Here is a 25,780-nt window from a genome sequence, read left to right as displayed (position 1 = left end):
CAACAAGATGTTATTCGAGCGAATTTTATTTTGTGTTCAATACAAGAAACGCATCTTAATTAAAATCGCCGTCCTCAATGTGTTAAGTACTCCAAACTTTAGCGTCTTTCGCACACGATTCCGGAGAATCGCAAAGATCGTTCTCTCACTCTCTCTTTCTTTCTCTCTTTTTCTCTCTATCTTGAAGTAAGTATGTCGAAGTATCGTAAAGATTTTCACATGCAACTCTCACAAGCCACTCTCTCCTATCCCCATACCGACGCAGCTGCTCCGAACTCTGTGTTCTAATAATGCCTTGTTCCGCAGGGTGAGCCAAGCCCCGCTAGTTCTGTAATATCTTATGGCATCGCTGCTTTCTGTCTTGTTTACGTATCTCAAATGACGGGAATGCAAAGCGAATGGGGGTCTTAAGGTGAATCGGATAATAAAAGAGATTTGTCGATTCGATTAAGTCAAACTTAATCTAAATAAGCATTCGACAAAATTGGAAAAGTTGGAATGGAGTTAAGAAGCGAGTGGGAAAGAAAATCTTTTTTTTCCATATGCGATTCACCCTCCGATTCCATTCCCCCGTCGTTGCTATACATATTAATATCTGTCTAGGGTGTCCCACAAGACTGGCGCGTTATCCTTTAACGAAAGCTTCCTCGACCGATTGGGAGTCGGCCTTTCCGATTCCGTCTGAAAAAAAATTAATTAAGAAAAAAATCTTTAAAATATTACAAAACAGAGTGTTGCTAATATCGGATAGTTTTCATCTCAATTAATGCGAAGGTAATAAAATTCTTGGGAAAGATCGACTTTACAAAACTAAAACGGAAAAAAGGAACACGCTCGTAAAGCATAAAGGTCAGTTTTGCGGACAATTTTCCGCATTTGTGCGGAATCTTCAATGTGCGTATGTATGTAGACATACATAGGATACTTTTAAAAAGTGACTATCTATTTTGCAAAATAATAGGAATTATAAAAAACACCCTTGAGACATAAAAATATATATTTAAACAAAACACACATTTTGCAAACCTTAATTTAATTATTCTTGCACATTCGTCATGAATGAAAGAAAAATAAAAAGAATTAGCCATAAATCACTTGTAATTAAACTTTTATAAATATATGAATTTGCATTACAATAGACGTGCCATAAAAATTGTTTAAGATACCTCTAATTTTTCATCAAAATAAATAATCACTTTACATAAATATATACGCAATATTTTGACGGCGTTATGAATCTCTGAGCCTGACCATTTTTTTTTCCTATCTCTATTTCGAGTGCGTGTGCCGGCAGCCTGCAACTTGCTGTTGCGTGTGCCTGTCATTTACCTCGCTCGCACATCGGCGACGGTCCCGTTCATCGGCGTCGCCGATCGGCCCCCGATCTAGACCAGACTGATCTGACCGTTACCGGCTTTCCAATTTGCAGATCCGCGTAGTGAACGCATTTCGGCAGGGCCTAGACACGCGCTACGGCGAGCACAGCAGCACCACCCTGGCGGAGGTACTGAGGAAGCAGTCGTCCTTGAGCAAGCGACTCTCGCAGACGAGCAGCATCGAGTACGCCGACAACATACCGGACGAGCTCACCATACCGGAAATCGACGTCGAGAGGCTCTCGAGTCACAGTCACACCGAGACTGCCGTTTAGAGACGACGCCGCCGCGTCGTCATTAGCGACGCCTACTACTACTACTACTATTACTACTACTATTACTACTACTACTACTACTGCTACTACTACTACTACTACTATTGTCATTATGAGCAGGCCGACGATAACGACGACGACGACGTCGTCTTCATCTTCTCGCGCTCGTCGTCTCCCCGTGGTCGTCGGTCGCTCGCAGGAGAAGAGCAGGAGGTTTACAGGAAGCGAATTAGAGAGAAAAACTTTACAAGAGAAAGGGGGTACGGGCAGAGGGAAGGAGCGGAGTGGAGGATCCGTTGTTAGTTGCTTCGACGAATGTGTGTGCGCGCGCGCGCGCGCAACAGAGGGGGTCCCTTGACTCCGCAGGTTGGACCCTCTCTATTATTCTCGCGACGAGAACGACGCGATAAAGCCGCTGCAGCGTGTGCGAGAAAGACATCAATTATAAATATTACCCCAAAGTAACGCACCACTGCCTCCTATACGTAGTTGAGTTATGTTACGCCTCCCTTACGTTCCCTCACCGTACCACTCTCTGTCTCGCGCTCTTGTGTTTCTCTCTTTTATCGTGTGTGCGTGTGCGTGTTTGTTGACAATTCTTTCGTTTCTTGACGCACCGCTGTGTGGAAGAAGCGCGACGACCGGCCGCACAAGCCGAGGACGCGGAAGGGAAAGCAAAGAGAGGAGGAAAGAGAAAGGAATTGAAGTTGAAAGGGAGAGAGAGGGAGAGAGAGAAGGAAAAAGGGAAAGATTTAGAGTTTTTATAGCGCGTACAGCTTACATCTTGAATTACTTGTAGAATCACTTGTCGACTTCTCGTCTTCTTTCTTTTTTTACCTTCATCCCTTCGCCGTTTCTTCCTCCGGCTCTCTCTAGTCGCCTTCTTTCTTCTTCGCCGCGTGACATTCTCTCTCCCTCTTCTCTCGCTCCGCGCTTCTCTCTTCATCTCTATCTGTCTTTCTTGCTCTCTTTCTCTATTCTTTCGTATCGATATATCGTTATCTTTCCAATGATTATTCTTTTTTTTTCTTTTCTCTCTTTTTGAGAAACTACTCTTTTTCTGTCTCTTCGCGCGATTCTTTCTCTTTTCCTTTGTCGCTCTCCCAATCTCTCTCTTGCGCTTTTGACTTAAGAATGATCTAGTCACTAGTTTGTATTACTCTAATACTTCCGTGAATATACTCTGCACTGGGGGTGCCTTACTGAGAGAAAAGAGTTTGAGGAAGAAGGACAAAGGCGAAAAGCAGATGTCTATAAATGTAAATTGTTTCGTAGCGTATCACACCATGTTGCGATATATATATCGAGAAGAAGCAAAAGAGATAACTCTGGAAAAATGGAAACGGGCGAGAAGAGCGAGGAAAAAATTAGAGAAATATTACACATAAAGTCGCACCGATTCTTCTTCTTTGCCAGATTACGGAATCGATCGCCACGACATTGCCATTATTACGCTTAAATCGATATGGGAATCCTGACAGTAAAAGCGTAATCACATGCGCTGGCGCACATGCTTCGGCAATATATATATATATATACATATATATATATATATATATATATATATATATATATATATTTTAAGCGAGCTAGGAAAAAAATCGAAGATGAAGAGAGTCACATGAAAATCGCGCTTGTACATGCAGAGAAAAAAATGGAACGGACACACGCGAGAGGGTGATAATATTTACGATCGAGGAGAAGATCACATTTAACCGACGACTCGTTACAATCGCTTCATCGCCGAGGGACTTAAAGCAACTTAAACGAAACGGGGATAGTTTTATCCTCTCCTGGGTACGTCGGAGAAAAAAGGAAGAGAAAACGAAACAAGATTTCCGTTCATCCTGTGACTACGATGTTATTCTCAGGACCTGTCGATTTCACGTAACATTACGAAACGCGTAAATATATATATATATATATAAAAAGAGAGAAATATATATATATGAATAAATATAATTATATATGTATAAATATCACACCATACACACTAGAGAGATATCCATATCTCTCGCAATTGCGACGAAATGTGTTTCTTCTCACGGCTGTTCGGGAGAAAGAGAACAAAAGAAAAGGAGAAAGAAGGAAAATGGGTGAAAAAAAGAAAAGGCAAAGAGAGGGGGAATATAGGATTTCGCGAATGTTCGATTACCCGATTATAATCGAGAAACGCCATCGCCCATCGGATCTCGACATAAACGTTGGCAATATAGGTTTATTATATATACTTCGTCGTATAAGTTTTACGTTCTTAAGTGCAAGACCGCTGCCAAATAATAGAGAATAGCGTGTAATGTATGTACGAAGTCACATCTCCATGAAGTCAGTAGCTCGTATTTCGTAGTTTTAGTTTATGTTTGTTTTTCAACCGCCCTTTTCGAAAGAGAGAGAAGAGAGAGTGAAAAAAGAGAGAGAGAGAGCGAGGGAAGAAAAACGCATCGAGTAACAGAGAAGAGAAAAAAATGATAAGAAGAAAGAATACGTGCAGAGAGAAGTGTGTTAAGTAAAAAGTATGTAAGTAGAAAAAAAAGAGGAGGAAAACATTTTCGAGTCTTCGAAGTACCTAAGTAAGTCAACTTATTACACCCCGTCATCGGTTACATTATGAGGATTAACGATGGAAAAGAAAAAAAAGAGTATAAATAAAGCAAAGAGAGTTCTCTCTCTTTTAGGTCCGTATAATATACACATATATATATACACATGATAGGACTTCGTTTGAAACAGGCTTTAAGAGGCCTATTTACTGCACCTTATTCTAGTCTTAAGCACTCTATATGCCTTACACTGCCAAATAATAAAGACGCGCTGTTGTTACGTATACCTTTGTGTTACACGCACGCACACGAACACACATCCATATACAAACAAGCACGTACAAACACATGTAATTACAGGCGTACACATGCATTGTCATCCTTCATTTTTGTTGGTACTTATCGTCGTCATGACGTTACATCATCTCGTTCTAATCTAACTTGCCATCAGCATCATCATTTTTTTCAATTTTTGTGATTTTCTTAGAACCGCGAATAATTGTTCTCTGTTTTATTGAGCGCTTAAATATGCACAAAAGGAACGAGAATACGGTTCCGAGATCGCGATTCAATAAAGTAGATCCTCGAGGATGAAATTAACTTTTGGATGATTTTCGTAATTTTGCGGATTTCCACGATACCTGATTTCTCTTTTACTGAAGAAGCTAATCCAAATCCAACACAAATGTCTAAAATCCTTTATTAAAAAGAATCAAGTTGCAAACGATTTTACAACACTGCGAAAGTTTCCACCTTTAATATGAACATGATTGAATTATCTAATTCTAACTTAATTTCTTTCTTTACATTTTAGTCCAAGATCAAATAACAACTTTGTGTTTTCGAAAAGAGAAAGAGGACAGACGATGATCGATTGTCATCGAAAAGAAATTCTCACACACACACACACACACACAAATATAATATATACACACGCACACACACATGTATACTTTTATCGTCATTATCCGCATCATCTTGCCATTTTCGACTTCGTTTCTGTTCCCTTTTTCGCTCATCATTGGCAAAATATCGCGCGAGTCATCCCGTCCCTTATTAACTGAGAGGAGCATCGAGAATACTTTTATGCGCCGTTAACGCGATTCTTATATTATCTATGTACTTGAAAACGCATTTCTCTCGCGCAGTGTATTAAAAAAAAAAATGTATCGCGTGGCTGTACCTCCGACAATTATGTCTTAACGCGATTCAACTAACGAAAACGAACGACTTATAGCTCGAGGGTCGTTTCACGGGACGATCCTGGCTGAGAGGGAATGTGCAGAATGTTTCCCGGGATCTTCGATTTTAAATTTATCAACGAGATGAACAGATAGAATCGATCTTTCTCGTGATTATATATATTCTATAGATATACATTTTACCTAGATTGTTAATCTCGGATTGAAACTCTGAGAACAAGTGAATTGTATTTCTTATAAATCTCACAATCAACTTGTAAGAAGTTTATTTATTTCGCCAATTATTAATTCATGTTCATAATTAATCGCTTGTTAACATGATTCGTCGAGAACTTTAGCTGTTTCTAATCCGCGAGAAAAAAAAAAAAATACTTCAGATCGATCGAAAGAGAGATCCGTTGTTAAAGTTAAGATCGAGGCTTTCCCGCATCGAATCGCACAGCTGACACGATCGCGAGAAACGGTGTCGACCAGACTGTTTCGCGCTACAGAGTTTATATTCTTATCCGTGTGTGTCGATATACATATATATATATTTACATAGATACATACTAAGGATTTATTTATAAGCGAATAATTCTCTCACCGTTTTTCGAGCCTTGTAAATCCGCTAGAGCTGCTGGAAAGTTCTAAGATCAGCGTGCTTTTACTTCTTCACCTTCTTCTCACTTTAATAAGCAAGGAAGAAAAAGAAAACCAAAGAAACCGATGATGTATATGTATCGATATGTAATCGTCGTCCGCACACGCGTCCTTGGATATTATAGGCGATATTGTTGAGATTATATGAAGACGCAAAGTGCGGGCGAGTCCTGGTGCCCTTTGCTCTAATCCTCGAGCCCGGTTGCATCTCGGATCGGTGAGGACGAGTCCTCAATTGTGTTCTTGGAAGAAAAAAGGAAGAGAAAATTAATAAAGAAGATTAATAAAGAAGAAGGCAATCGTCGCGATTGATCCGTCGATTTCTTCCGGACGTGTAAGGGGACGTGTCAGGGCTCTCTATTTCCATCCCGCATCATTCGATTCGATCGAGATGCAACCGGGCTTTGTCGGTGCAACGTCGAGCGATGACGCGTTTCGTCGTTCGATCGTGGGATTCGATGGCGACTCGAATCCGCGAGCTCAACCTGGAGGAATCGGATTCTCGACGTCGCATTAAAACACGACGGTATTAACCCGGTTGGCGATTGTTCGTATATTACGGGTGTTCCTCATAATTCCACACACTTCCGACGCAGCGAGGTTGTTGCGAATCACCGGCTGGCGCCGGTGCATTGTACGTTGCGATTGTTGCATAATAATAATAATAATAATATAATAATATAATAATAAGAATAATAATAATATTATAATAATTAATAATAGTAATGGTCCTGTGTATCTCTTCCGAGCTGCGTTTCTCGAGCAATTGTTCGTTAAAATGTTCCTTTTCTCGTTCGCTCGAACCAAACTCTGACGAGGTCTTTGTAAATATCGTTAAGTACATTAAACAAATACAATACGCTTCTTCCCCGCTCCTCTTCTCGCCGCACCTCCCTTCCCTCCTCTCCGCCTCTCTCCCTAAAAAATAGTTACTTCGAGAACACGCGTTGGAGGAGCCAACGGGTTAATACCATGTGTCGCGCGATTCGCAAACTCGCGGTTACAATTTTCTCAGGATCTCGTTGACGCACGCCCCTCGCGAACAAACGTTGCTTTTTTCCTTTTTTTTTTCTACATATAATTGAGACGCGAGAACTCGCATCTCGAACGATTAGCGTGTGTCTTAAGGATGATCCGTCAAATTTGAGAGGAGACAGATCGCACGCGTAGATACCTTTGTGATCCAAAGTATCTCTCTTTCTCATTCTGTACATCTTCGCTCTAAAATTTGTCTCATGTACGAAAGAAAGTATGAGGACTGATTCTCGATCGAATGTTGCAGTCAGTCATCGCGCGATTATATTTATTATGATCATTGCAAGTCGTTAACGTTTCGCGATCATCTGTATGACCGTAAATACGCACGCGGATTAATTAACGTGGCAAGATAATCCAGCAGAGGAAGAGAGATTTGAAACTTGAATGTTATGTCGATGTATTTTTTTTTTTGCGATAACGACGTATCTCAATAAATGTTAACAATCTCGTTTTACAGACAGCCATACTCGGCGGGCCGGGTAACGATATAAATCATATCGATCAGTGTACACTTGTTAATCATGTAACAGAGGCAAACCACGCGCGTACTTACGCATGCATAGCTTGTTTTCGCATTTCGATTCTCGTGGGAAGAGAAACTGGAGAAATAAAGACAGAAGGGAATCGCGAAAGAGCACTTGATGACGGCAACTTCCAATTTCTTCTTTTTTTCCCAGATGCACTGAAATGAGTAGTAGCGAAAATTTACGATATACATGTGCATATTCATGTACCTTGTTATATTCCATATATGTACATGTATAGATATAAACACAGTGTGCACCTATAGAATTATTTATAGCGGCTTCGATCGAGATAATTACTCCAGTTCTAATGGCGTTTCGAGCTTGTTGGTGAGAGAGAAAAAACTGTATGTGGAGAGAGAAAGGCTTTTCTTTTTTTTTTTTTAAGAAAGCGAACGACGATGAATTATTTAACGATACGACATATATGTATGCATCCGCTGTGCGATTAGTGAAAATGTATAGCTCCTCTCGGGAGTCTGCTGCTTGTGTACTTTGACGGGATAGTGAAAGAGGAGGGAAAGTACGGCGAGGGATCGTCTCGTGTGCGGCGCGAGAGAGGTCCACCGATTGTAAAAGTACTTATTATTAAGTATATAAGCGAGTAACACACATTATTTATTGCGGTTAAAGTGTGGTGAATTCTAGGGAAGTTATGCAATTACATTTCGTCGAGTGCAAGACAAGAGTTAATAATAAAGAGAAAAAAAAGAAAAAAAAGGAATTTGTTTCTCACGATGCGTTAATCGATTAATCGACCGTGAAGAACGCGACACTCTTATTATTATATAATATTTGAATATATATGAAAAGTGGAATAGACAAATGAAAGAATATTATGTTGATTTATTATAAGAATTCTCTCTTTGAATCTGCGAAAGTCTAATCGAACGTTTAAAATAAATAAAGTGCACAATTCTTATTCGTAATTAACAAGCAAGAGTGAATCGATTTTTTCTCTTTTTTTCTTTTTTTTTTTTGTTTCTACTCCGCTTATCTTTTCACGCTCTCGACTTCTCAATTAATCGCTTGTTCATTCACTTTGATTACCCTTTATATCACTCTCACGATAAACGCATAAAAAGTTGACGCTATTTTTTTTCTGTTTAATGATTCAGTTCTCACGATCCACGAAAGAGATACACGAGAAATCGCTCTCTTCATCCCGAGCGACGAATATCCAGACATTGTTGTACACGATATAGCAAATTACATATACATAGCAAAATTATAAATATAAATATGGATATAAATGCAAATATAAATATGAACATAAACATAAAAATGGACATATAAATATATAAATATAAATATATATAAATACAAACACAAAATGCAAATATAAATACGACTATAAATATAAATATAAATACGATTATATAAATATGATTATAAATATACATATACACACACATAATTACGTCTATATACATATATTATATCCCGTTATAATTAATGCAGTGAAATATTTCTTGTAAAATCAACTCCTTTTTCCGTATATAATACTCTTGTCGAAGTAAACAAAGTATATGAAGTATATTATACTTCGCTTAATTTAAGAGATATTTTGCAGCATTCATTAAAATAGGTTACTGTGTACGCGTAGGATATCTTGCAAATTGTGTATCTCTGTTTTGTGTGTTCTTGAACAACGGCCGGTTGTTTTGTTAATTACGTGGTTAAAAAAACCTCAAGATTAAAGGATTTTGGTGAATTAGAGGCTTCGAACAGAATGTATATATCTTAATAATATACATAAATCTTGTTGACTAATCAACGTCCGATGAAGCAGATATTTATTTATGGAAGCCTCACGCCAAAATTATTTAACATTACAAATCAAAAAGAGAGACCAAGGTTCCAGAAAGATTTGACTGCATCCAAGAATTCGCAATTTTCAAGGCATCCTATACATGCTTATGTACATGCACGCGACGTTATACAAATTAAATAACGTAGCTTTTAACGTATTTAAGGAATCGATAATCCGATGGTCGAAAAATGCTTAAATATTTCCTCCTCTCGAAGAGATACGTAATTATTACGTTGATAATTTCATGATAATCGTTGATTTAGGATAGCGATTGATAAAGTGACCGATGCGAGCAATCGCTCTAATTCGAGATTCAGGTTCGTCTAGCTTCAATTTACATAGCGATAGTTATTTATATAATTACGTTAACACGTTGACTACCACATCACGTTATCGCGATCTCTGTGAGCGAAAGATGACCTGTTTTTTCCCAGGGAAACATCGTGTTCCTTGGATCGCGAATTTCTCCGATTGTTCCAAGCCGATCCGAAAATGTTCTTGTTCCATTTGGAATCAACGTGTTAACGACACAACGTGTGTTGACGATTCGATGATAGTCATCTGCGAGTTCACTTAGCGCGTAGCTTAAGATTTAGTTTGTAATTAGTAAAAAAAAAAAAAAAGAGGAAGATGAGATAGTGTTCCAAGCTAGCATTCAATTCTTATTTGTTATTTATTGAGCAGGCTTCGACGGTAGACAATGTAAAAAATATAATAAAGATGAAACGAGAGAATGCCGAGCGAATTTTCGCCGATATATACCTACGTACATGCGTGTACGTAAGCGCTTCTCCTCCGTCGTAGATCTTCGACGAGATCTAGCGATCTAACGTATAAGTTGTGCTTGTAAGCCGCGAGTAGAGTGCATTCGTAAACGACGCAATTGAATCATTTCTATCGCGTAATCCTTAATGCAAACAATTATTTATAGTAATTAAGAAATTTTTTTTAAAGACAATATTATATTTTTCATCTCCAAGAAAATTTATTTCATTAATTTGTACCTAAGCTTAGTATTTGTTAATATTTACTTTAATTCTTACAAGAGAACTAAATATTTTCATTAAAAAATAAATGCATACTATGAATTGAATATAAAATTCATTTATTTATACACATTATGTAAATTATGTTTATCTGTAAATTTAGATAAGATTGAGAAATATTTCAAAAATTGTTATATTTTAATTCATTTGTGTGAATCACTTCCCACGACATAAATGCGTAATGCAACGGATGCACTCATCTCCAATGCTGTTTTATACGCGAGAATGATTTCGCATTAGTAGCCACGCGAAGATGCGATTTGTCGATCCTCGCCACGTTGAATTGTTTTTAAGCTGCGAATGAGAGATGGAGAGAAAATGTGTGCATGCGGGCGTATGTATGTGTGAGAGAGAGAGAGAAAGAGAAGCACCTGTACGTCATTCGACGATATCACCGCTGACAAAACCGGACGTCCGATTGTTTCGGGCAATTATGATATTATATATACATATATATATATATATATATATATATATATATATATATATATACATTGATGAACTCTTGTAATTACACACACGACTAGAGAACGATTCTAACTATTATCTTGTAAGAATTACTTATTTAGGACCTCTGTACAAACTATAACAGATCCGTTAAAGGAAAACAAAAACAAATACTACTGTGTATAAGAGAACAGAATATTTATAAGAAACTAAAAAAAGATATCTTTCACTACTTTCAGCACTACTTTCAACATAATCATTGTAATAGCCACTCTCTTTAAAGATCGTAAAAAAAAAGAAAGAAAAAAAACCAAACAACAAATTTCGTTATCACAGCTCGAGCTTCGTGCGAATTTTTCCGCCTCCTCCCCCCTCGCCCATTATATAACAAACTGACTTCATGGAGGATATTTATACTGTAAGGATATCCTACCGTAACATAAAAAAAAAAAAGAAATGCTATTGAAATAATCGCGTAAGAAGTTATTTTTCTCAATGTTAACTCTTGTGGACGACAAAGTGTTACTTTCTGTATATTTGCCGAGCAAAATCATTTTCATCGCACGCGTGTCATGTATCGACTTTGATAATCGCGCATTCAATTATCTGTCTGTCGAGATGTAATCCAAGTGAGCGAACGACGGATAATGATCGATGATCTGCTCGCGACGCATAAATTACTGATGCGCGCCATGCGTGATGTTTTCATACATAAAAAAATAATAAAAAAAAAGATAAGGAAGGATGCCATACAAAGTCGGCAAATGAGCGCTGCTAAAACTTCGGAGTCCAAAATTCTCGAGGTTTTAAGGAATTTTTATGTACTTACCCCGAATTAGATAACGGGACAATGATTGAATTAAAAATAATAGTGCATAGTTGAAACCTATATACATGATTCTATCGTTATTTCATTCATGTATTGCTCTACCATCACACGTACATATGTGTGCGCGCGCGCGCGCTTCTCATGACACTTTATACAAGAATTTTTTTTTAAAGATTGCAGGGATTAAACTGAGAATTTACGGTAAAAACAAGAAAGTATTGCAATAATTTGATATAAAAAACACGTATAATAGTTTTAATTATTGCTACTGTTTCACAAACTCTTGTACAGAAGAAAGAATTAGCGGAAGGACTCTGCGAAAGAATTTGAGAAATGTTGCGCCGCGCGCGCGCAACGTTTGTCATAATTAAATAGTAAAAAATATATTGTAAACGTTGGGAAATTTAATTGGGAATTTTTAAAAATATATTCATACCTTTTTTAGAATATAATAATAAACATCGTACGTAGGTATTATCTCAGAAAGGATTTTGTTCGGCTAAGCTTATCTTCTCTCCTTCAATTTTTTCTTAAAAACTTTGTTTAACTTGAGATTGATGCCTTTTCACCTGTGAAGTCGAAAATTTGGAGTGAAAAATTTTGCATTACAATTGAATCCTTATATTGTTTACTCTTGTTTACGTCCCCATCGTTTAGCATGTAGAGAGAAAGATTACTTTCTGATTTTAGAGATTTTTTGCAACTTTTTAAAATAGTTTTTTTATTGTGTGTGTTGTCTCTAATTTTTTATTCATATGAAGGAAAAGTAAAAAGCCACTTAAGTATCAAATGCTAGATTTGGAAATATTAAAAACTGCTGAGAATAGCTTTCGTAAGATAAACATTTTTCTCCTGCATATCATTTTTACTTTTTTACCATCAAAAATTAATGAAATGAAAAATATGTATATTGCATATTTTATATTCTATTAAGACATTGAATATATATACATATATTTACAATATATATTTTTTTAAACATGATTTTACATATGATACACAACTCGACCAATTAGTGTGGATTGTCGATTGCTTACAAAATCAAAATTATGTATAATAGAGAAGGGCTTTTGAGTGTCGTCTTTAAAATCATGCATATATAAGTATTAAAAAGATTTAAAGATTGTTATTATCTCTCTAACATCTTAATTAAAATATTAGACAATAGGTTACCATATCTCACATTGATTATAACAATAATCTTTTGCCTTTCGGCATCATGGACAACGGGAAATAATCGCATTGCACAATTCCTTTTTCAACGTTGAATCTATCATAAACTTGCCACCGATTTATTGAAGGAAAGAAATATCATTTTTTCAGTCAAATATTCGTTAATATTTCTATTAATTAAATGTTAAATCTTTGTTGCTGTTAATAATTATAAAATATATACACAAATAAGATAAGAAAAACTATAAAAATAAAACAAAAAAGACATTAATATTGCTATTTTTTTACAGAAATCTATCTTACGCATATTTAGAACTTGCTCTTCTAATTTTTTACATAAATACGTGCTAGAGAAAAACAGAAGAAAAATAGTTTAATGCTATATTAATATATATTTAATGCAATAATAAAAATACTTTTAAAAATTAACATATATACCTCACTTGTAAAAATTTAATAAATTACACAGGAAAAAGAATGAATATCGAAGTCAACGTTTTGTGTTTGAAATAACGATATAAAGACCGAAATAATGATATAAAATGATACCGAAGTGCAATCGAAATGGAAATTATTTCGTTCAAAAACGGTAGGTAAAGAATAAACTGAATTTATTATTAAATTTTATTACTAAATTTATGATTAAATCTGGAAGATATGCAAGTATATATATAGTTATATATTTCATATATATTTTATATACATATTATTCATTTATACTTTTACTGAAACATAATACTATTTTCTTCTCAAATTATTCTAAAATAAATTGCAGATGCAATTAAACATTTTGTATCTTTTTAAATAATATCTGAAAAAGAGAATTTACTTTGATATCAACAAAATTTAATTATAAATTTATATGTATATTTTTAACTTTAGAAACATGAGATCTTTTATCTTTCTATTATATGAAAGCTCTCAAATTTTTTAAATAAATCATCTCTACATCATTTTTTATAATCTTCATTATCTTTTCTTATTTACTACTTTTCGCTAATTAATAAAGTACTGTCTAATAGATTTAATTCTAAAGTTCTAAAGATTATGCGTATGAGAGTGAGGAAGAAATAGTTTCATGATAATATAAGTGAGATCTCTCTCTCTCTCTCTCTCTTTCTTTATCGATAAGCTTTAAATAGAAATAACGGCATTCAATTTAGTTCTTTTAGCATTTAGCAAAAAGTATCTGGTCTCTCCAAAGGATAAGCCTTCTGTGAATATGTATAAACATCTCGATGAACGATCAGGCGACGAGAACGAGATGCAGCTGAGTGATAAAAAATTAAAATCGCCAAGAATCGATACAAAAAAACATATCTGATTTGTCGATTTGTTGACAAATCTGCAACCGAAATAAATTTCATTAAAAAAATCCAATCATATAAATCGCCAAATTATAATTTGATTATTAATATAATAATATCGCACAATATCTCTCAAATGTTTTTACTCAATATTGCCGCACGATAGTCCGGCAAAATTAACGGCGAAAGAAGATATTTTCCAAGATATTACGTACGGATGTGATAAGCTACATTTAATATTGATGCATGATATTTCTGTATATTATTCTTTTACTCTGTTACATTCTCTGCTACTCAGGTACATTTATTGAATTCAATAGCGCGATTGACTGTCAAAAGGTGATAGCAGACCCTCGTGAAAGTTTAATAATTACTTTGTAGTCGCATCGTACTTGGATTCCGACAAATTACTGACAAATCACGGAGAAAATATTATAGTAAAAATTACAATAGAAGTTTTGTAATTGTGAAACATACTAATATATAAGAAAAATCATAATATTTTTATTCTCATTAATATTATATTTTATATAAGAGAATACGTCTAATTATTCAAATATTTTAATACACAAACAAATGCATAATCGTTAACAAACAATAAAACAAATGCATAATTTATAATTTTTATAGTAATAAAAATATTTTAATGTCGTTATATTTTAGCTGTACAAAAGGGAATGTATTTTTCATGTAATTTGTACTGTAAAATATTTTCTTCGTGTAGAGAATTCTAAATAGACTTTTCTTTTTCATACTGTTTTGATAATTATATGTATATATGCAATATATGACTTTGAAAAACCTAAATATATCTATGAGAATGAACAATTGCTACTTAATAAACAATAGATATTCGATATATTATAAATATATATAAATGATCAAAATATGCTCGCGATTAGAAACGTTAACATGTAATATCGATCAACCTAAGCTAATAAACATTTGGATATTAATATAGATATGAATAATCAAGCAGTATCTCAAACACTTTTATATCGCCTGCTGAAATAATAATAATTCTAACAAATCAGAATGTAATTATCTCAAAAATAATAAAGTAAAAGCGTTATTCTATGAAAAAAACATTTATAAAAATTCTACGTTACATAATATATAATGTGGGGTAAAGAGGTAAGGATTATTTTTCTCCTGGCAAAGTTTGTCATCGCAAATCGATTCAACTTTCGAGCTGCAACGCGGGTTGATAAGTGTGAGTGTCCACAGTGTCAGCGGCGTCGACCACGAATTTTTGCAATACAGCGTAAAGCCCACCACCGAGCAGTAACATGCCGAACCCTGTCAAAACAATTATGGCCCAAGCTGGTATAGCTGTACCTCCTAAAAAATATGATTTAACGAATGTTTAGATCTTGGTTCTCGTGCCATTTGAGACACTTTGCTCCATTACCATTATCGACTTACTGTAATAACGTCTGGTTATTGTCTTACGACCCCTCAAAATTTTGCGCCTTGCTTCGACTTCTTCCAAGAATATGCCCATCAGAACTGTTTGATATTGTTCAGGAAGCGAAAGAAAGATTTGCAATTCATTTTCTTTAATGGAATCTATTGTAACTTACATACTATGTCACACACGTGCAACGTAGAATTTAGTAATGAATGTATGTGAAGATAATAATTGAGTAATATCGTTTGAAAATAATTATTGTTCAATCATATAATAAATATTACCACTCTTTCGATAAAACGACTAATCTTCATCAATCAATGACAGTTTGAGGTGCAATGAGACGTAAAAAGATGAAACATCCTTTATTACCGATTAAAAATGATTTATCGTCATATTTCTTTTATATTAAGGTTGTTTCTTTTTTTACTTACGTAAACCGATAGTTAGGTAGCACACAAGCTTTTTCGAATACATTTCTCTGGGAAAAAATATCGATACACGTTGAAAAGAAGAATACCAAGTCGCTCTCGCAATTAACTACACTGCAGTGTCTACGTAATGCGTACTGAATCACACCTTTGATAAGAGATATGGATAAATGAGTGTACAGCTTATCTATTTCGAGATAACAAGATACATTTTTGTTCGTTAGCACGATTTCTCACGATGCTAAATGTTGCACGAATATAGAACAATAATCGACTAGGGATTACGAATCTTTAATTGTCATTGCCTAATTAATACATTGGAATAAAACTTGCAAATAATTTTTTTATGATGCTTATGCATTACATAATTGTTATACATGTACCACACATAAAATAAATAATGTGTCTGAAATAGCAGGATTAAGGATGTTCATAAAGGTGTAATGTTGATCAAAGATACGGGACATTTTTCATGTCCATTGATCCTATAATGAGTTTTTATTAACCCGAATTAAGGGAACTGAATTACATATGTAGTAAACTATTACTGCAGTTTCGTTTTGATTGATACTAATATAATACAATGGATAGAAAAGGCAAGTGAGAGAGAATCATCTCAACGAATGCCTTCAAACAAAACTTTACAGATATCAAAATATGATTTAACGCCGAGAAAAATAAAAATCTTAAATAATAAAAAATATAACAAAAAATCTTAAATATAATTCTCTATACGAAGAAGCTTAAGAAGAAACTGAGCGAATCATCTGCGTCAAAAGTTAGTAAATTTAATACATTTCGAGATTTATATGTGAATTTGATATTGCGTAAAATACTTTTATTCTTTTAAAGAGAATTAAAATTTTTATTTTCGTGAATTTTTGTGTACACTCGCTATAAATAGTTAATTTGATATAGGATAATATATATTTAAATTTTTGAGATTATATACACATCTTTACTTTAATACAAATTAATCATTAATTTTACATATTAGAAAGTTAAAAGTGCTTTGCGCAATTTTCAAGTCAAATTTATAAATTTCGAAATGTATTAGATTTGTTAACTTTTGATGTAGCTGATTCGTCCAGTTCCTTCTTAAGAGACAATGAATGAAAAAATGAAGACAGAAAAAACAGTCTCTCAAATGAATTAAAAATAAAAATTATAAATAAAAAGTTAAATAAAAATCTGTTCTACATAACTTGACGTTAGACTAGAAAATGTGCTTTTTTTCTTTTTTTTACGCTCATGTTTCACGCTCGTCATTATTTGCAAATCGTACATTCAGGCGGCTCCTTTGCGCATTTCTTTTTTCTATTTTTCTTCCTTTTTTTCTTCCCAAAAAAGAACAAAGCGTGAAATAAATTTTCAAATACGTTACTCACAAATATAATTGTTAATCAATGTAAATATAGCTGGCACATATACAAGGCATCCCAAACATTTCGGCGGCTTTACAGTGCGCCTATTTCCTCCGCCTTTATTAGCTATTTACGCTTCCTAAGGATCGCATACTCTTCTCGAAAGCACCTCCACATCTTTTCTCGTAACTTGTTTGTTAGCACCGTAAATCTTTTTCAGAATCTCCTTATCTTTTACTAAACAAGAGAAAGAAATCAATTGACGTACAGAAAATACGAGCACTTTGTAGCTAGTCGATTGTACGATAATGATTTTGATATACATATTTTTTCAATGTCTGAAGGATCATGAGAGGAAAGTAACAGAGAAAAATAACTACTGATGAATATTTAAATATCACTCTACAGCATCTTGTATCTCCACAACTTTTCATTATTAAATTGATCTGAAAACCTTTTTTATGTCTTATTCTTCTTTTTATTCTGTTATCTCCCTATATGCGCATATTTTCCGCGTATAAACGTAGACAGAAAACAATCTTCCTGATTCTAGATACCTTATGCAGGAATTGTTACACGAAATAAATGAATAATACTGTATACACATCATTCCATCGTGTATTTTAATTATTAACCAACTAAATAATAATAGTAATAATCACTTTAACAGTATTTGAATAAATCAGTATTCAAATCAGTCCTCTTTCATAATGTGTATTTCGAAAAATTATAGGAATGAAATAGGAAGAGTTATCTTCAACGAAAGATCGACCGTAAAGATAATGCATTTCTTTCTAAATTTCTATGCTTTACAAGCTATGTGCTAAGAAAATCCATATACACTGGACATAATCATCGTAAAGATTTCATCTAGATATGGATTTGTTTTTATTTTTCCTAAGCTATTTTTCCTCTACACATTTGCGATTAAAGTCACTCTTTATAGTTCCGCTTGAGAATATTCGTAGTACAATGTTGAGCCGTTATGAGAAAGATCTTTCGAGTAGCTCGAGAATAATGCCAATTACTATCTTTCAAGCAAGCGAATCTCGAGCTTGAATCTGATCGCGCTTAAGCTTTATTTTCGATCAACTGCCGGAATAAAATTTCTTGGACAATTCGTGTGAAAGTCCACTGATTGTGAGATTCTTCGAGAAAGCGATTAATTACGAGTGATTACCCTTCTTATAAAGGTTCAACACTCTACCTGGATGGCATAATTCCAAGATAAACATATTTCGATGGGAATAACCGATTCACGATTTCGACAATAATCACACATTATTGAAAGTGCAATCATGAAAATGTGCTACGCAGAATTAATACACTATTATTATCCTTTAAGATTCTATTGCAACGTTTTTCCTCGTTAGTTCGGCGTATTGCTACTGGTCTTTATCACTCGCCATATTTTCTTTTGCATATTTGTTTTACAGAATGGCAAATTCTGCTTATCTCTGCTTTTCTGCGCTATATTATATATATATATATATATATATATATATATATATATATATATATATATAATTTCGCTTATCAGAAATTTTTCAGCTAACTTCTTATATTTGTTACAGGCAACGTAATATCTTTATACTTAAAAGTATATGGAACTAAATGCAAGAGGAGCTTTAGATAGGTCTTGTTTTTTTTTCTTTTTACTTCGATGTCGAATTAACGCGATAATTTTACAATTTATCTTGATAATATACGAAGTTTTTGTGTATGTGTATCCCTATGTGTATGTGTGTATGTGTGAGCTGTAAAACTGCATTCTTTTGTTCGTGCAATTATAATCGCGTTTTTACGCTTTCTCTATTCCTCTCTCTCTCTTTTCTCTCTATTTGTAATTACTCTTAGAACAATTATCTTTAGCAACAACTGCCACAATATTTCTATTAAAAATTATCGCGTCGTTATTAAATATTATCGATAGGTATATCGCATGTATATGTTGCGTGTCAGCGTATGTTGTGTAATTTGAAATTCCGTATACGATAAATTACTGAAATATATATTTATATATATATTAAAATATATATATTACCGAACAGTCGTATAATAATTTAAACGGGCTAAGCGTTTCAATTTATGCTTACTTTTACCTTGTGGCTAGCTGGTGTTTTGGCTCAAAAGACTTTTTTTCGTCTCGCTCGGTGCCGTTGCAAAGGTATTCGTTGCGGAAGATGACGTCACTTCCTTAATGGATTGATTGCCATTTAATGTCAGTTTTTTGTTACTTTCCTGTAGTGTATTGCTCATGCTGCTACTGCTCTGATTACATTCTGCTACCTTACTGTTAATCGATTTAGATACTTCTTGGCACTGATTTGCAGTATTATTCCTCAACTCCATAATGTTTTCATTGTTCTGCCATTCTCTCGGCTTTTGTATTATATTCTCTTTAACGAGCACTTCTTTAAACGTTGCCAAAGTCTTGCCGAGGGTTATGCAGAAACCGCGCGATGCCGGGATGAGCGGGAATTCGGGCAATACTTTCTCGTCTGTGACAAGAGAGAGCAAGAATTTATTATGTCTAATATAAAAAGCATTATAAAAAAGATATTGCTTTACATACCAATATCAGCGATCTCTTTGAATGTAGTGGGAGTGACAGGAGATAACGGATGTTGATTATTATGCTGCTCGGATATCTCCATCCACAATTCCAGTCTCTGCAGCAGTTTCTCGGCATGTTTCTTGAAATGAGCGATAATAATATCCTTGAATACAGGTGGTGGATGCAACAGCAACTTTGTTTGCGCTTGTACCAGCTTCAACACCACCATTTCGTTATACATTCTCGAGTTTTCGCGTCCTTGCTGCGAGCCTTTCTGCTTCTCGAAGCCAGCTTCGTTAAAGTACGGCTCACTTACAAGGATCAGACCCTGTATCGAAACAATCACTTGCAATAGAGTCGACGAGCTCGTCCATACTTCCGTACCACGACCAGACCAGGTCCCCAGCAAGCTCACGCACACCTTCCCGTCTTCGTAGAGATTAGGATTCAACCGATCGCTGCAATAGGAAATGTAATGACAGAGAGGCGGCGCGGCCGGATAGTCAGCCGATAATTGGAAGTCAAAGAGGAAAAGGCCGTCTTCGTAGGGTGTTTTCTCGGGACCACGGAACATTACGGAATACAGATCTATACGATCCTCGAATCCCTTTACCCATACACCCGGTGGAAGTGAGCTCTTCAGCAACTTCAATTCTTTGGAGACAGTTCTGAAGAAGTTGCTTGGATCGGTAGGCTGAAACATGGTCAGCTTGAATTTGTGACTGTCGGGCGCGGTCTCCTCTATAGAGAAGCCTTCGCCCTCGGTATAAACCGGCGGTGGAATTTCAACGGAACATTCGGATGGATCCATCATCGTTTCCACGCGTTCCTCCTCTTCCTCCCCCTTCTGTTTTTTCCGTGGGGAAGTTTTCTCCGCGTCCGATAATGACATTTTGGCCAAACCGAATCTTCTAGACACTTCGGCGTGCGCCAACACAAGCTGCGCTTTTATTAGATTACACAGCTTCACGCACACATGCGACGTTCCAATGTTCTGAGAAGTCACAAGACTCGTCGGCACTCTTTTCACTTTGTTCGTTTCTGCTTTATCGGGCAAATTTGCGCCGTTCAATGTGGACGAGCATTCTGGCGTATTATTAACGTCTTCGCTCATGAGAAATTCTCCACTGGACTCGCTCGAACCCGATTCTTTTTTCGAGTTCTCCGCCGAATACAATCCAGAATCTTCAGGATTGGGATTGGGACGTATGAATAATTGATTAATCGGTTCCTCGTCGTCTTGCTTTTTGGTATTGTTCTCGATACTAATAGTATTGTCAATTTCTGATCTATTAATAATTGTAGCAATCTGCTTCTCCGGCACATTAATTACACACTGATCATCGCTGCTTCTCGAATTCTTTAAATTATCTTTTTCCAAAGATTCTTCCGGACATTCGGATTTAGGTGTGAAAAGTCTCGTCACTTGATCGGCCATACGTTGCGCGACATTCGCTCTACCGCGTTCTCTCACCCGCTCGAGGAGCCCTTGGAAGTGACATTCGTGAAAGAACGAAGTACCCATTAATTTGTCCATATAACGACAATCTTTGTAGACTTCTAGAAGTTTTCTCATCACTTCTGTTGTCTGCAACGACGGATTCTGTGTAAAGATCTCTTCCAATCTTGACATTGCGATCCTGGCCTTTTCGATGTGCGCCGCTAACTTTGGTTTTATGTTCTCCAATTCTGTCTGCTCAGTGCCATCATTGTCGGCGATGAAGCAATCCTCCAATTCTGTCTCCCATGACGAATCAGATGAAACATCATCCCACAATTCTCCTTCGTCACTGTCGTATTCTCCAACCTTGTATAGGTCTTGCGGCCAGCACATGCTAATATGACCATCGACCCACCATACTTTCACTCGTCCCTCTGGATAATTGTCCAACACTTGACCGGCGGTGCATCCAGCGTCCTCACCCTCAAAATTCGCTATTCGGATTACCAGGGTTCCCGGTCTGTATTGGAAATCTGGATGATCCTTCAAATCATAAACGCTAACTTCACGTTCCTCCAGGAAGATTGGCCTGAATAAGAAGATAATCAAACAAATTAAAAGTTTATTATTTTTTTGACTTATTTATAATTATTTTAAATTACAAAATACACAAAGTTCTCTAGAAATTCAAAAATAATGGAAAGTTTTGAAATAACATATGAGAAAAGGTATCATGGAAAGGAATTTTCTTTCTTTATATAACACTCACTCTGGACTTTGACTAGAAGTATATGTTCGGAACCATTTTATCTTGGCAGTACGACCTTGATGATCGACACTTTGTACAACACCATACATTCTAGATTCTTCTTTTTGATCTACAACAAAGTCACCTGGGAAAAATTCCTTATCATCCAGGTGATGAATTGGATACAATTGTGTTGATGGTATGCCTAAAAAATATTAATACCATATATGCATGTTACAAAACTTAAGATGTATATATATATATATATAAAATTGAAACCACTTTTCTCAATAATATATCTATCAGTAACATCACATAAGCAAATCATATCAATGAGACAATTTATTATTACATATTTCGATTAAATATAACTCTTATGACTAAATATCAATCATAATATTTAATATTCAATACCAAATTCTACTGAACCATCTTGCCACACCACATTAGCTTTTGTATTAGTGGACAACGTTTCTACAACTATCTTTGTCCCGGGAATTAATGGAACAGGCGGTACTTTCTTTTTCGCTTTTCGCAACTTCTTTTTCTTCAGCACTTTTGTCATCAATGCAGGACCCTTCTTTTTCTTTCCCATTGACGACATGCTGGAGCAGCCACTAGAAACCTAAGGGGCGCAATCATTTCTTCAATCTTAGATCTCATTTTCTTAGAGATAAAAAAAAAACAAATGATTACCGAAGCAGTATCGCTTTGCGAACCCGTCGTATCTTCGGTATCCCACTCATCCGAGCTTTCGGCGTGCTGATTTTGAGGCGGTGGCATCAAAGTATTATTACTTGTGACATCCTGAACGCCATTACTTTTACTTTGACCATTACTCTCTTCTACCGATCGTTGATTGAATGTTTTATCCTTTCTCTGCTCCTTCTTCTTATCTTCCAGTAGCTTCGTCACTGTAATATTTGGACGCGTCTTCTTCGGACTCTGTTTAGGAACTTGGTAAACATCCCTTTGTTGTTTCCGCCACTGTTCGCGGGTAATAACATTTTCATTTCCCTTAATGATGTAAAAATTGCGATCGCCGACTTGTACTGTCGAAGGCTCGAACACATTTAACAGTTTCAACTTTTTCAGATCTTCACCTTCAACCACAAATTTTGGTTGTGCCTGATCGGACCAGGCACCGTCCTTTGAATACGCTCGACACTGCCAATGCACACCTACCCAATCAGTTTCCACTTTCTCCACAATCACTTTTGTTATCTTTTGTGGTTTTAATTTTCTCTTTGCCTTCATCTCCTTTGTACACTGAATCCACTGTGCATCCTCGAGACAGTGAACAGGACCCCATAGACTCTGACCAGGATAGAATTCAGTAGAGTGTGGAAAATCATTGTCCTAAAAAAAAATTAATATTCATATCTGTAAAACATATATCATATAAACATATAATAATAAATCATTAAATCTTACGTTATCTCGCGTCTCTTCCAATTGTCCCAGCACACAGGAATCCATCTCGTTTATGACACAGTGTGATCCATCTGGTGTTACCAACCATAACTTAAAGTGTGTCATTCTAATACCACCAACCCAAGAATCCATGCAGACTGCCATATCTGTTGCAAATTCCTACAAATGACAACTGTTTGTTTCAATGTACTAATATGCCAGCTATATCTCTACTACCAAGAGATTATTCATATCCATGTACCTGCAATGGGATTAGATCTTCGCTTTTGATATCCGTAAGTACCTGCTTGGTACCAATGACCTGTACACACGCAGTCAGTTCTATGTCTCTGCAGTAGCCTCTTTGCGTATCCTTTCCCTTGATCATCCTACGTACTACATCTCCAGGCATGAGGGTCCTATCAGCCAGGTGAACCTGAAAACGATACATCATCGAAACATCTCATTGACGCATATTGGCGTACAAAACATGATTAATATTAGACTCTGATGCAATTCAATGCTGCATGCGTTATTGCAGCGAAAGATGTCGTAAGGCAAATGGTACGAAAGGCGTGAGATGCGGAAATCGATTAATCTTTCCACGCGGAATCGACACGCAGATAATTGATCGTAGTACCTTCTTACAGTTGACCAACTCCTCGACGCCGGACGGATGCCAGATCATGCGTATCTCGCCCTTCTTGCGCTTCGGCAGGCTCTCCTCGCTGTCGGAGCTCTCCTCGGACATGTCCTGATCGTCATTCTCCATGACGATGCCGAAGACGACGTTGCCCCGTTTGTCCACGCGATAGACGACATCCTCGTAGAAATACTGATTCTCCGGCGCAACGTTCGCCGCGGCAGCCATCTTTCCTGCCCCTGCCTGTACAACCTCGTCTGTACTGCCCCCAGCCTACCTCTCCCTCGGTGACTGGACCACGATGGACTGTGGACGAGTCCGCCTGCTCTGCTGCTGCTGCTACTACTCGAGGTAGCCGAACATACCCGACAACCCGACAGAATCGAACGATGCCGAGTAGCGCCGGGCCGAGCCGACGACGTTGACAGCAGACTGGATGGAATATGGAGTTTCGAATCAAGACTGCGCTTGCGCGTCAAAACTCTTTTAAGGCGGTATTTTCATTCGTTCTACAAATCTATCGGCTGCGCCGATTGGCTACCGGATAGAGAATTTTCGAGTTTCCGAATAGTTTTTCGCAACAAGTAACCAATCAATTTTATAAAGCTTGTCTTGTGTGACAAATGAAATAAATCCAAAACCCGATTGCACCAATGTTATGGTAAATGGCTTTTTCGAATGGTCGGGTTTGACTCGACTCGGGATAATTTACTAGACGTCATTGGCCGCATTCAGCGGACTCAACCGCTAAGTAGCAATCGAACATGATTGGTTTCTACTTTCAGATCCGACCAATCAGCGTCGAATTACATCGGGAAATCTAGTAATGTTGCCCAACTGTTGAGTCTGCTGAATGCGGCCATTGACCAATCACAGCCATTCTTCAGAAGAATGGCTGTGATTGGTCAATGACGTCTAGTAAATTACCCCAGAGCGATTAAACCCGACCATTTGAAAACGCCATTAAATATTTGTCTGTCTTTATTTATTTACAAAGAAAGGAAGATATACACATTTTAAACTTTTTTTGATAATATACAATTACCACAATAAATCATAGTTTTTTAAATATACTAAATCTACATTATCTAAAATATTCTGTTAGATAGAAATGATAGGAGTGTATTATATTTGACATTATTACTTTGTTTTTTCTTAGATTTTTGTTGTTAGATTAATTTAAACATTTTTTATTCATATATTACTATCATCTTTATCATAATAAATTACTTTTCTCTCCATTGTCTTATAATATACTGAAATGTTGAAAAAAGTTTGAAATCATTTAAAGGGCAGTTGGAATTAAATTTTGTGAGCGTACAACAGAAAATAAACTTTCTAAATTTAATTTACATTCGTGCAATACATATTTATTTTCCCCATATATTTGCCTAAAAAATTTATGAATGTTATTAGCACAATTTCATATTGTTTGTTGTATACTATAATATAATTTGTACTATATTGTTGCTTCTTTTTAATGGAAATTTTTCGTTTTTAGAATTTTTGAATGTCCAGTTTTTAATTTTTCGCAGAGATCGTATTAACTCGAATCTCTTT

At 35.9% G+C, this 25,780-nt stretch overlaps 3 protein-coding genes across 13 annotated transcripts in view; 1 reads left to right on the top strand and 2 right to left on the bottom strand.

Moving 5' to 3' along the window:
- Pmca (plasma membrane calcium-transporting ATPase 3) overlaps positions 1 to 11,792 on the top strand; it is a 79,603-nt gene extending 67,811 nt beyond the window's left edge. For 3 of the 4 annotated variants that reach the window (XM_083083690.1, XM_083083689.1, XM_083083688.1), the window contains one exon: positions 1,430 to 11,792. In XM_083083690.1, coding sequence (XP_082939816.1) covers positions 1,430 to 1,651 — 222 coding nt within the window. In that variant the 3' untranslated portion in view covers positions 1,652 to 11,792. The remainder of the gene's footprint in view (positions 1 to 1,429) is intronic. The other variant, XR_014435875.1, reaches the window with a different exon arrangement.
- On the bottom strand, positions 10,011 to 24,582 carry LOC145962537 ((E3-independent) E2 ubiquitin-conjugating enzyme). Of its 8 annotated transcripts, none has more exons than XM_083083675.1 (9): positions 24,218 to 24,582; positions 23,840 to 24,013; positions 23,599 to 23,757; positions 22,861 to 23,523; positions 22,579 to 22,789; positions 22,186 to 22,369; positions 19,994 to 22,005; positions 19,515 to 19,919; positions 10,011 to 12,301 (listed from the first exon to the last, which is right to left on the bottom strand). In XM_083083675.1, exons 1-8 carry the CDS (start codon positions 24,446 to 24,448, stop codon positions 19,528 to 19,530), a joined length of 4,026 nt encoding a protein of 1,341 aa, XP_082939801.1. In that variant the 5' UTR covers positions 24,449 to 24,582; the 3' UTR covers positions 10,011 to 12,301; positions 19,515 to 19,527. The 8 variants fall into 8 exon arrangements, with proteins under 8 accessions (XP_082939801.1, XP_082939802.1, XP_082939797.1 ...); XM_083083676.1 differs by having other exon boundaries at positions 19,521 to 19,919; XM_083083671.1 differs by lacking the exon at positions 10,011 to 12,301 and adding an exon at positions 16,534 to 19,420.
- On the bottom strand, positions 14,452 to 17,535 carry Hoka (membrane protein hoka). The gene is made up of 4 exons (XM_083083709.1): positions 17,443 to 17,535; positions 16,058 to 16,202; positions 15,638 to 15,721; positions 14,452 to 15,553 (listed from the first exon to the last, which is right to left on the bottom strand). The coding sequence occupies exons 2-4, from the start codon at positions 16,098 to 16,100 to the stop codon at positions 15,393 to 15,395; spliced, it is 288 nt and encodes a 95-aa protein (XP_082939835.1). The 5' UTR covers positions 16,101 to 16,202; positions 17,443 to 17,535; the 3' UTR covers positions 14,452 to 15,392.
- Positions 24,583 to 25,780: the final 1,198 nt, after the last annotated feature.

Source organism: Camponotus vicinus, unplaced genomic scaffold, assembly GCF_025532165.1.
Source record: "Camponotus vicinus isolate PSW18456_S1 unplaced genomic scaffold, iyCamVici1.0 SCAF_12, whole genome shotgun sequence".
In the NCBI taxonomy this organism is placed as follows: domain Eukaryota; kingdom Metazoa; phylum Arthropoda; class Insecta; order Hymenoptera; family Formicidae; genus Camponotus; species Camponotus vicinus.
This window is presented reverse-complemented; position numbering and strand designations above follow the sequence as displayed.

Excerpts from the sequence above, each read along its gene's own strand:
- Hoka (XM_083083709.1), bottom strand. The coding sequence starts at position 16,100 with ATGTATTCGAAAAAGCTTGTGTGCTACCTAACTATCGGTTTAC. Across the intron at positions 15,722-16,057 it reads CTACCTAACTATCGGTTTAC|TTCTGATGGGCATATTCTTG; the intron begins GTAAGTAAAAAA and ends AATATCAAACAG. Across the intron at positions 15,554-15,637 it reads AATAACCAGACGTTATTACA|GAGGTACAGCTATACCAGCT; the intron begins GTAAGTCGATAA and ends CATATTTTTTAG.
- LOC145962537 (XM_083083675.1), bottom strand. The coding sequence starts at position 24,448 with ATGGCTGCCGCGGCGAACGTTGCGCCGGAGAATCAGTATTTCTACGAG. Across the intron at positions 24,014-24,217 it reads AGTTGGTCAACTGTAAGAAG|GTTCACCTGGCTGATAGGAC; the intron begins GTACTACGATCA and ends TATCGTTTTCAG. Across the intron at positions 22,370-22,578 it reads AGATGGTTCAGTAGAATTTG|GCATACCATCAACACAATTG; the intron begins GTATTGAATATT and ends AATATTTTTTAG.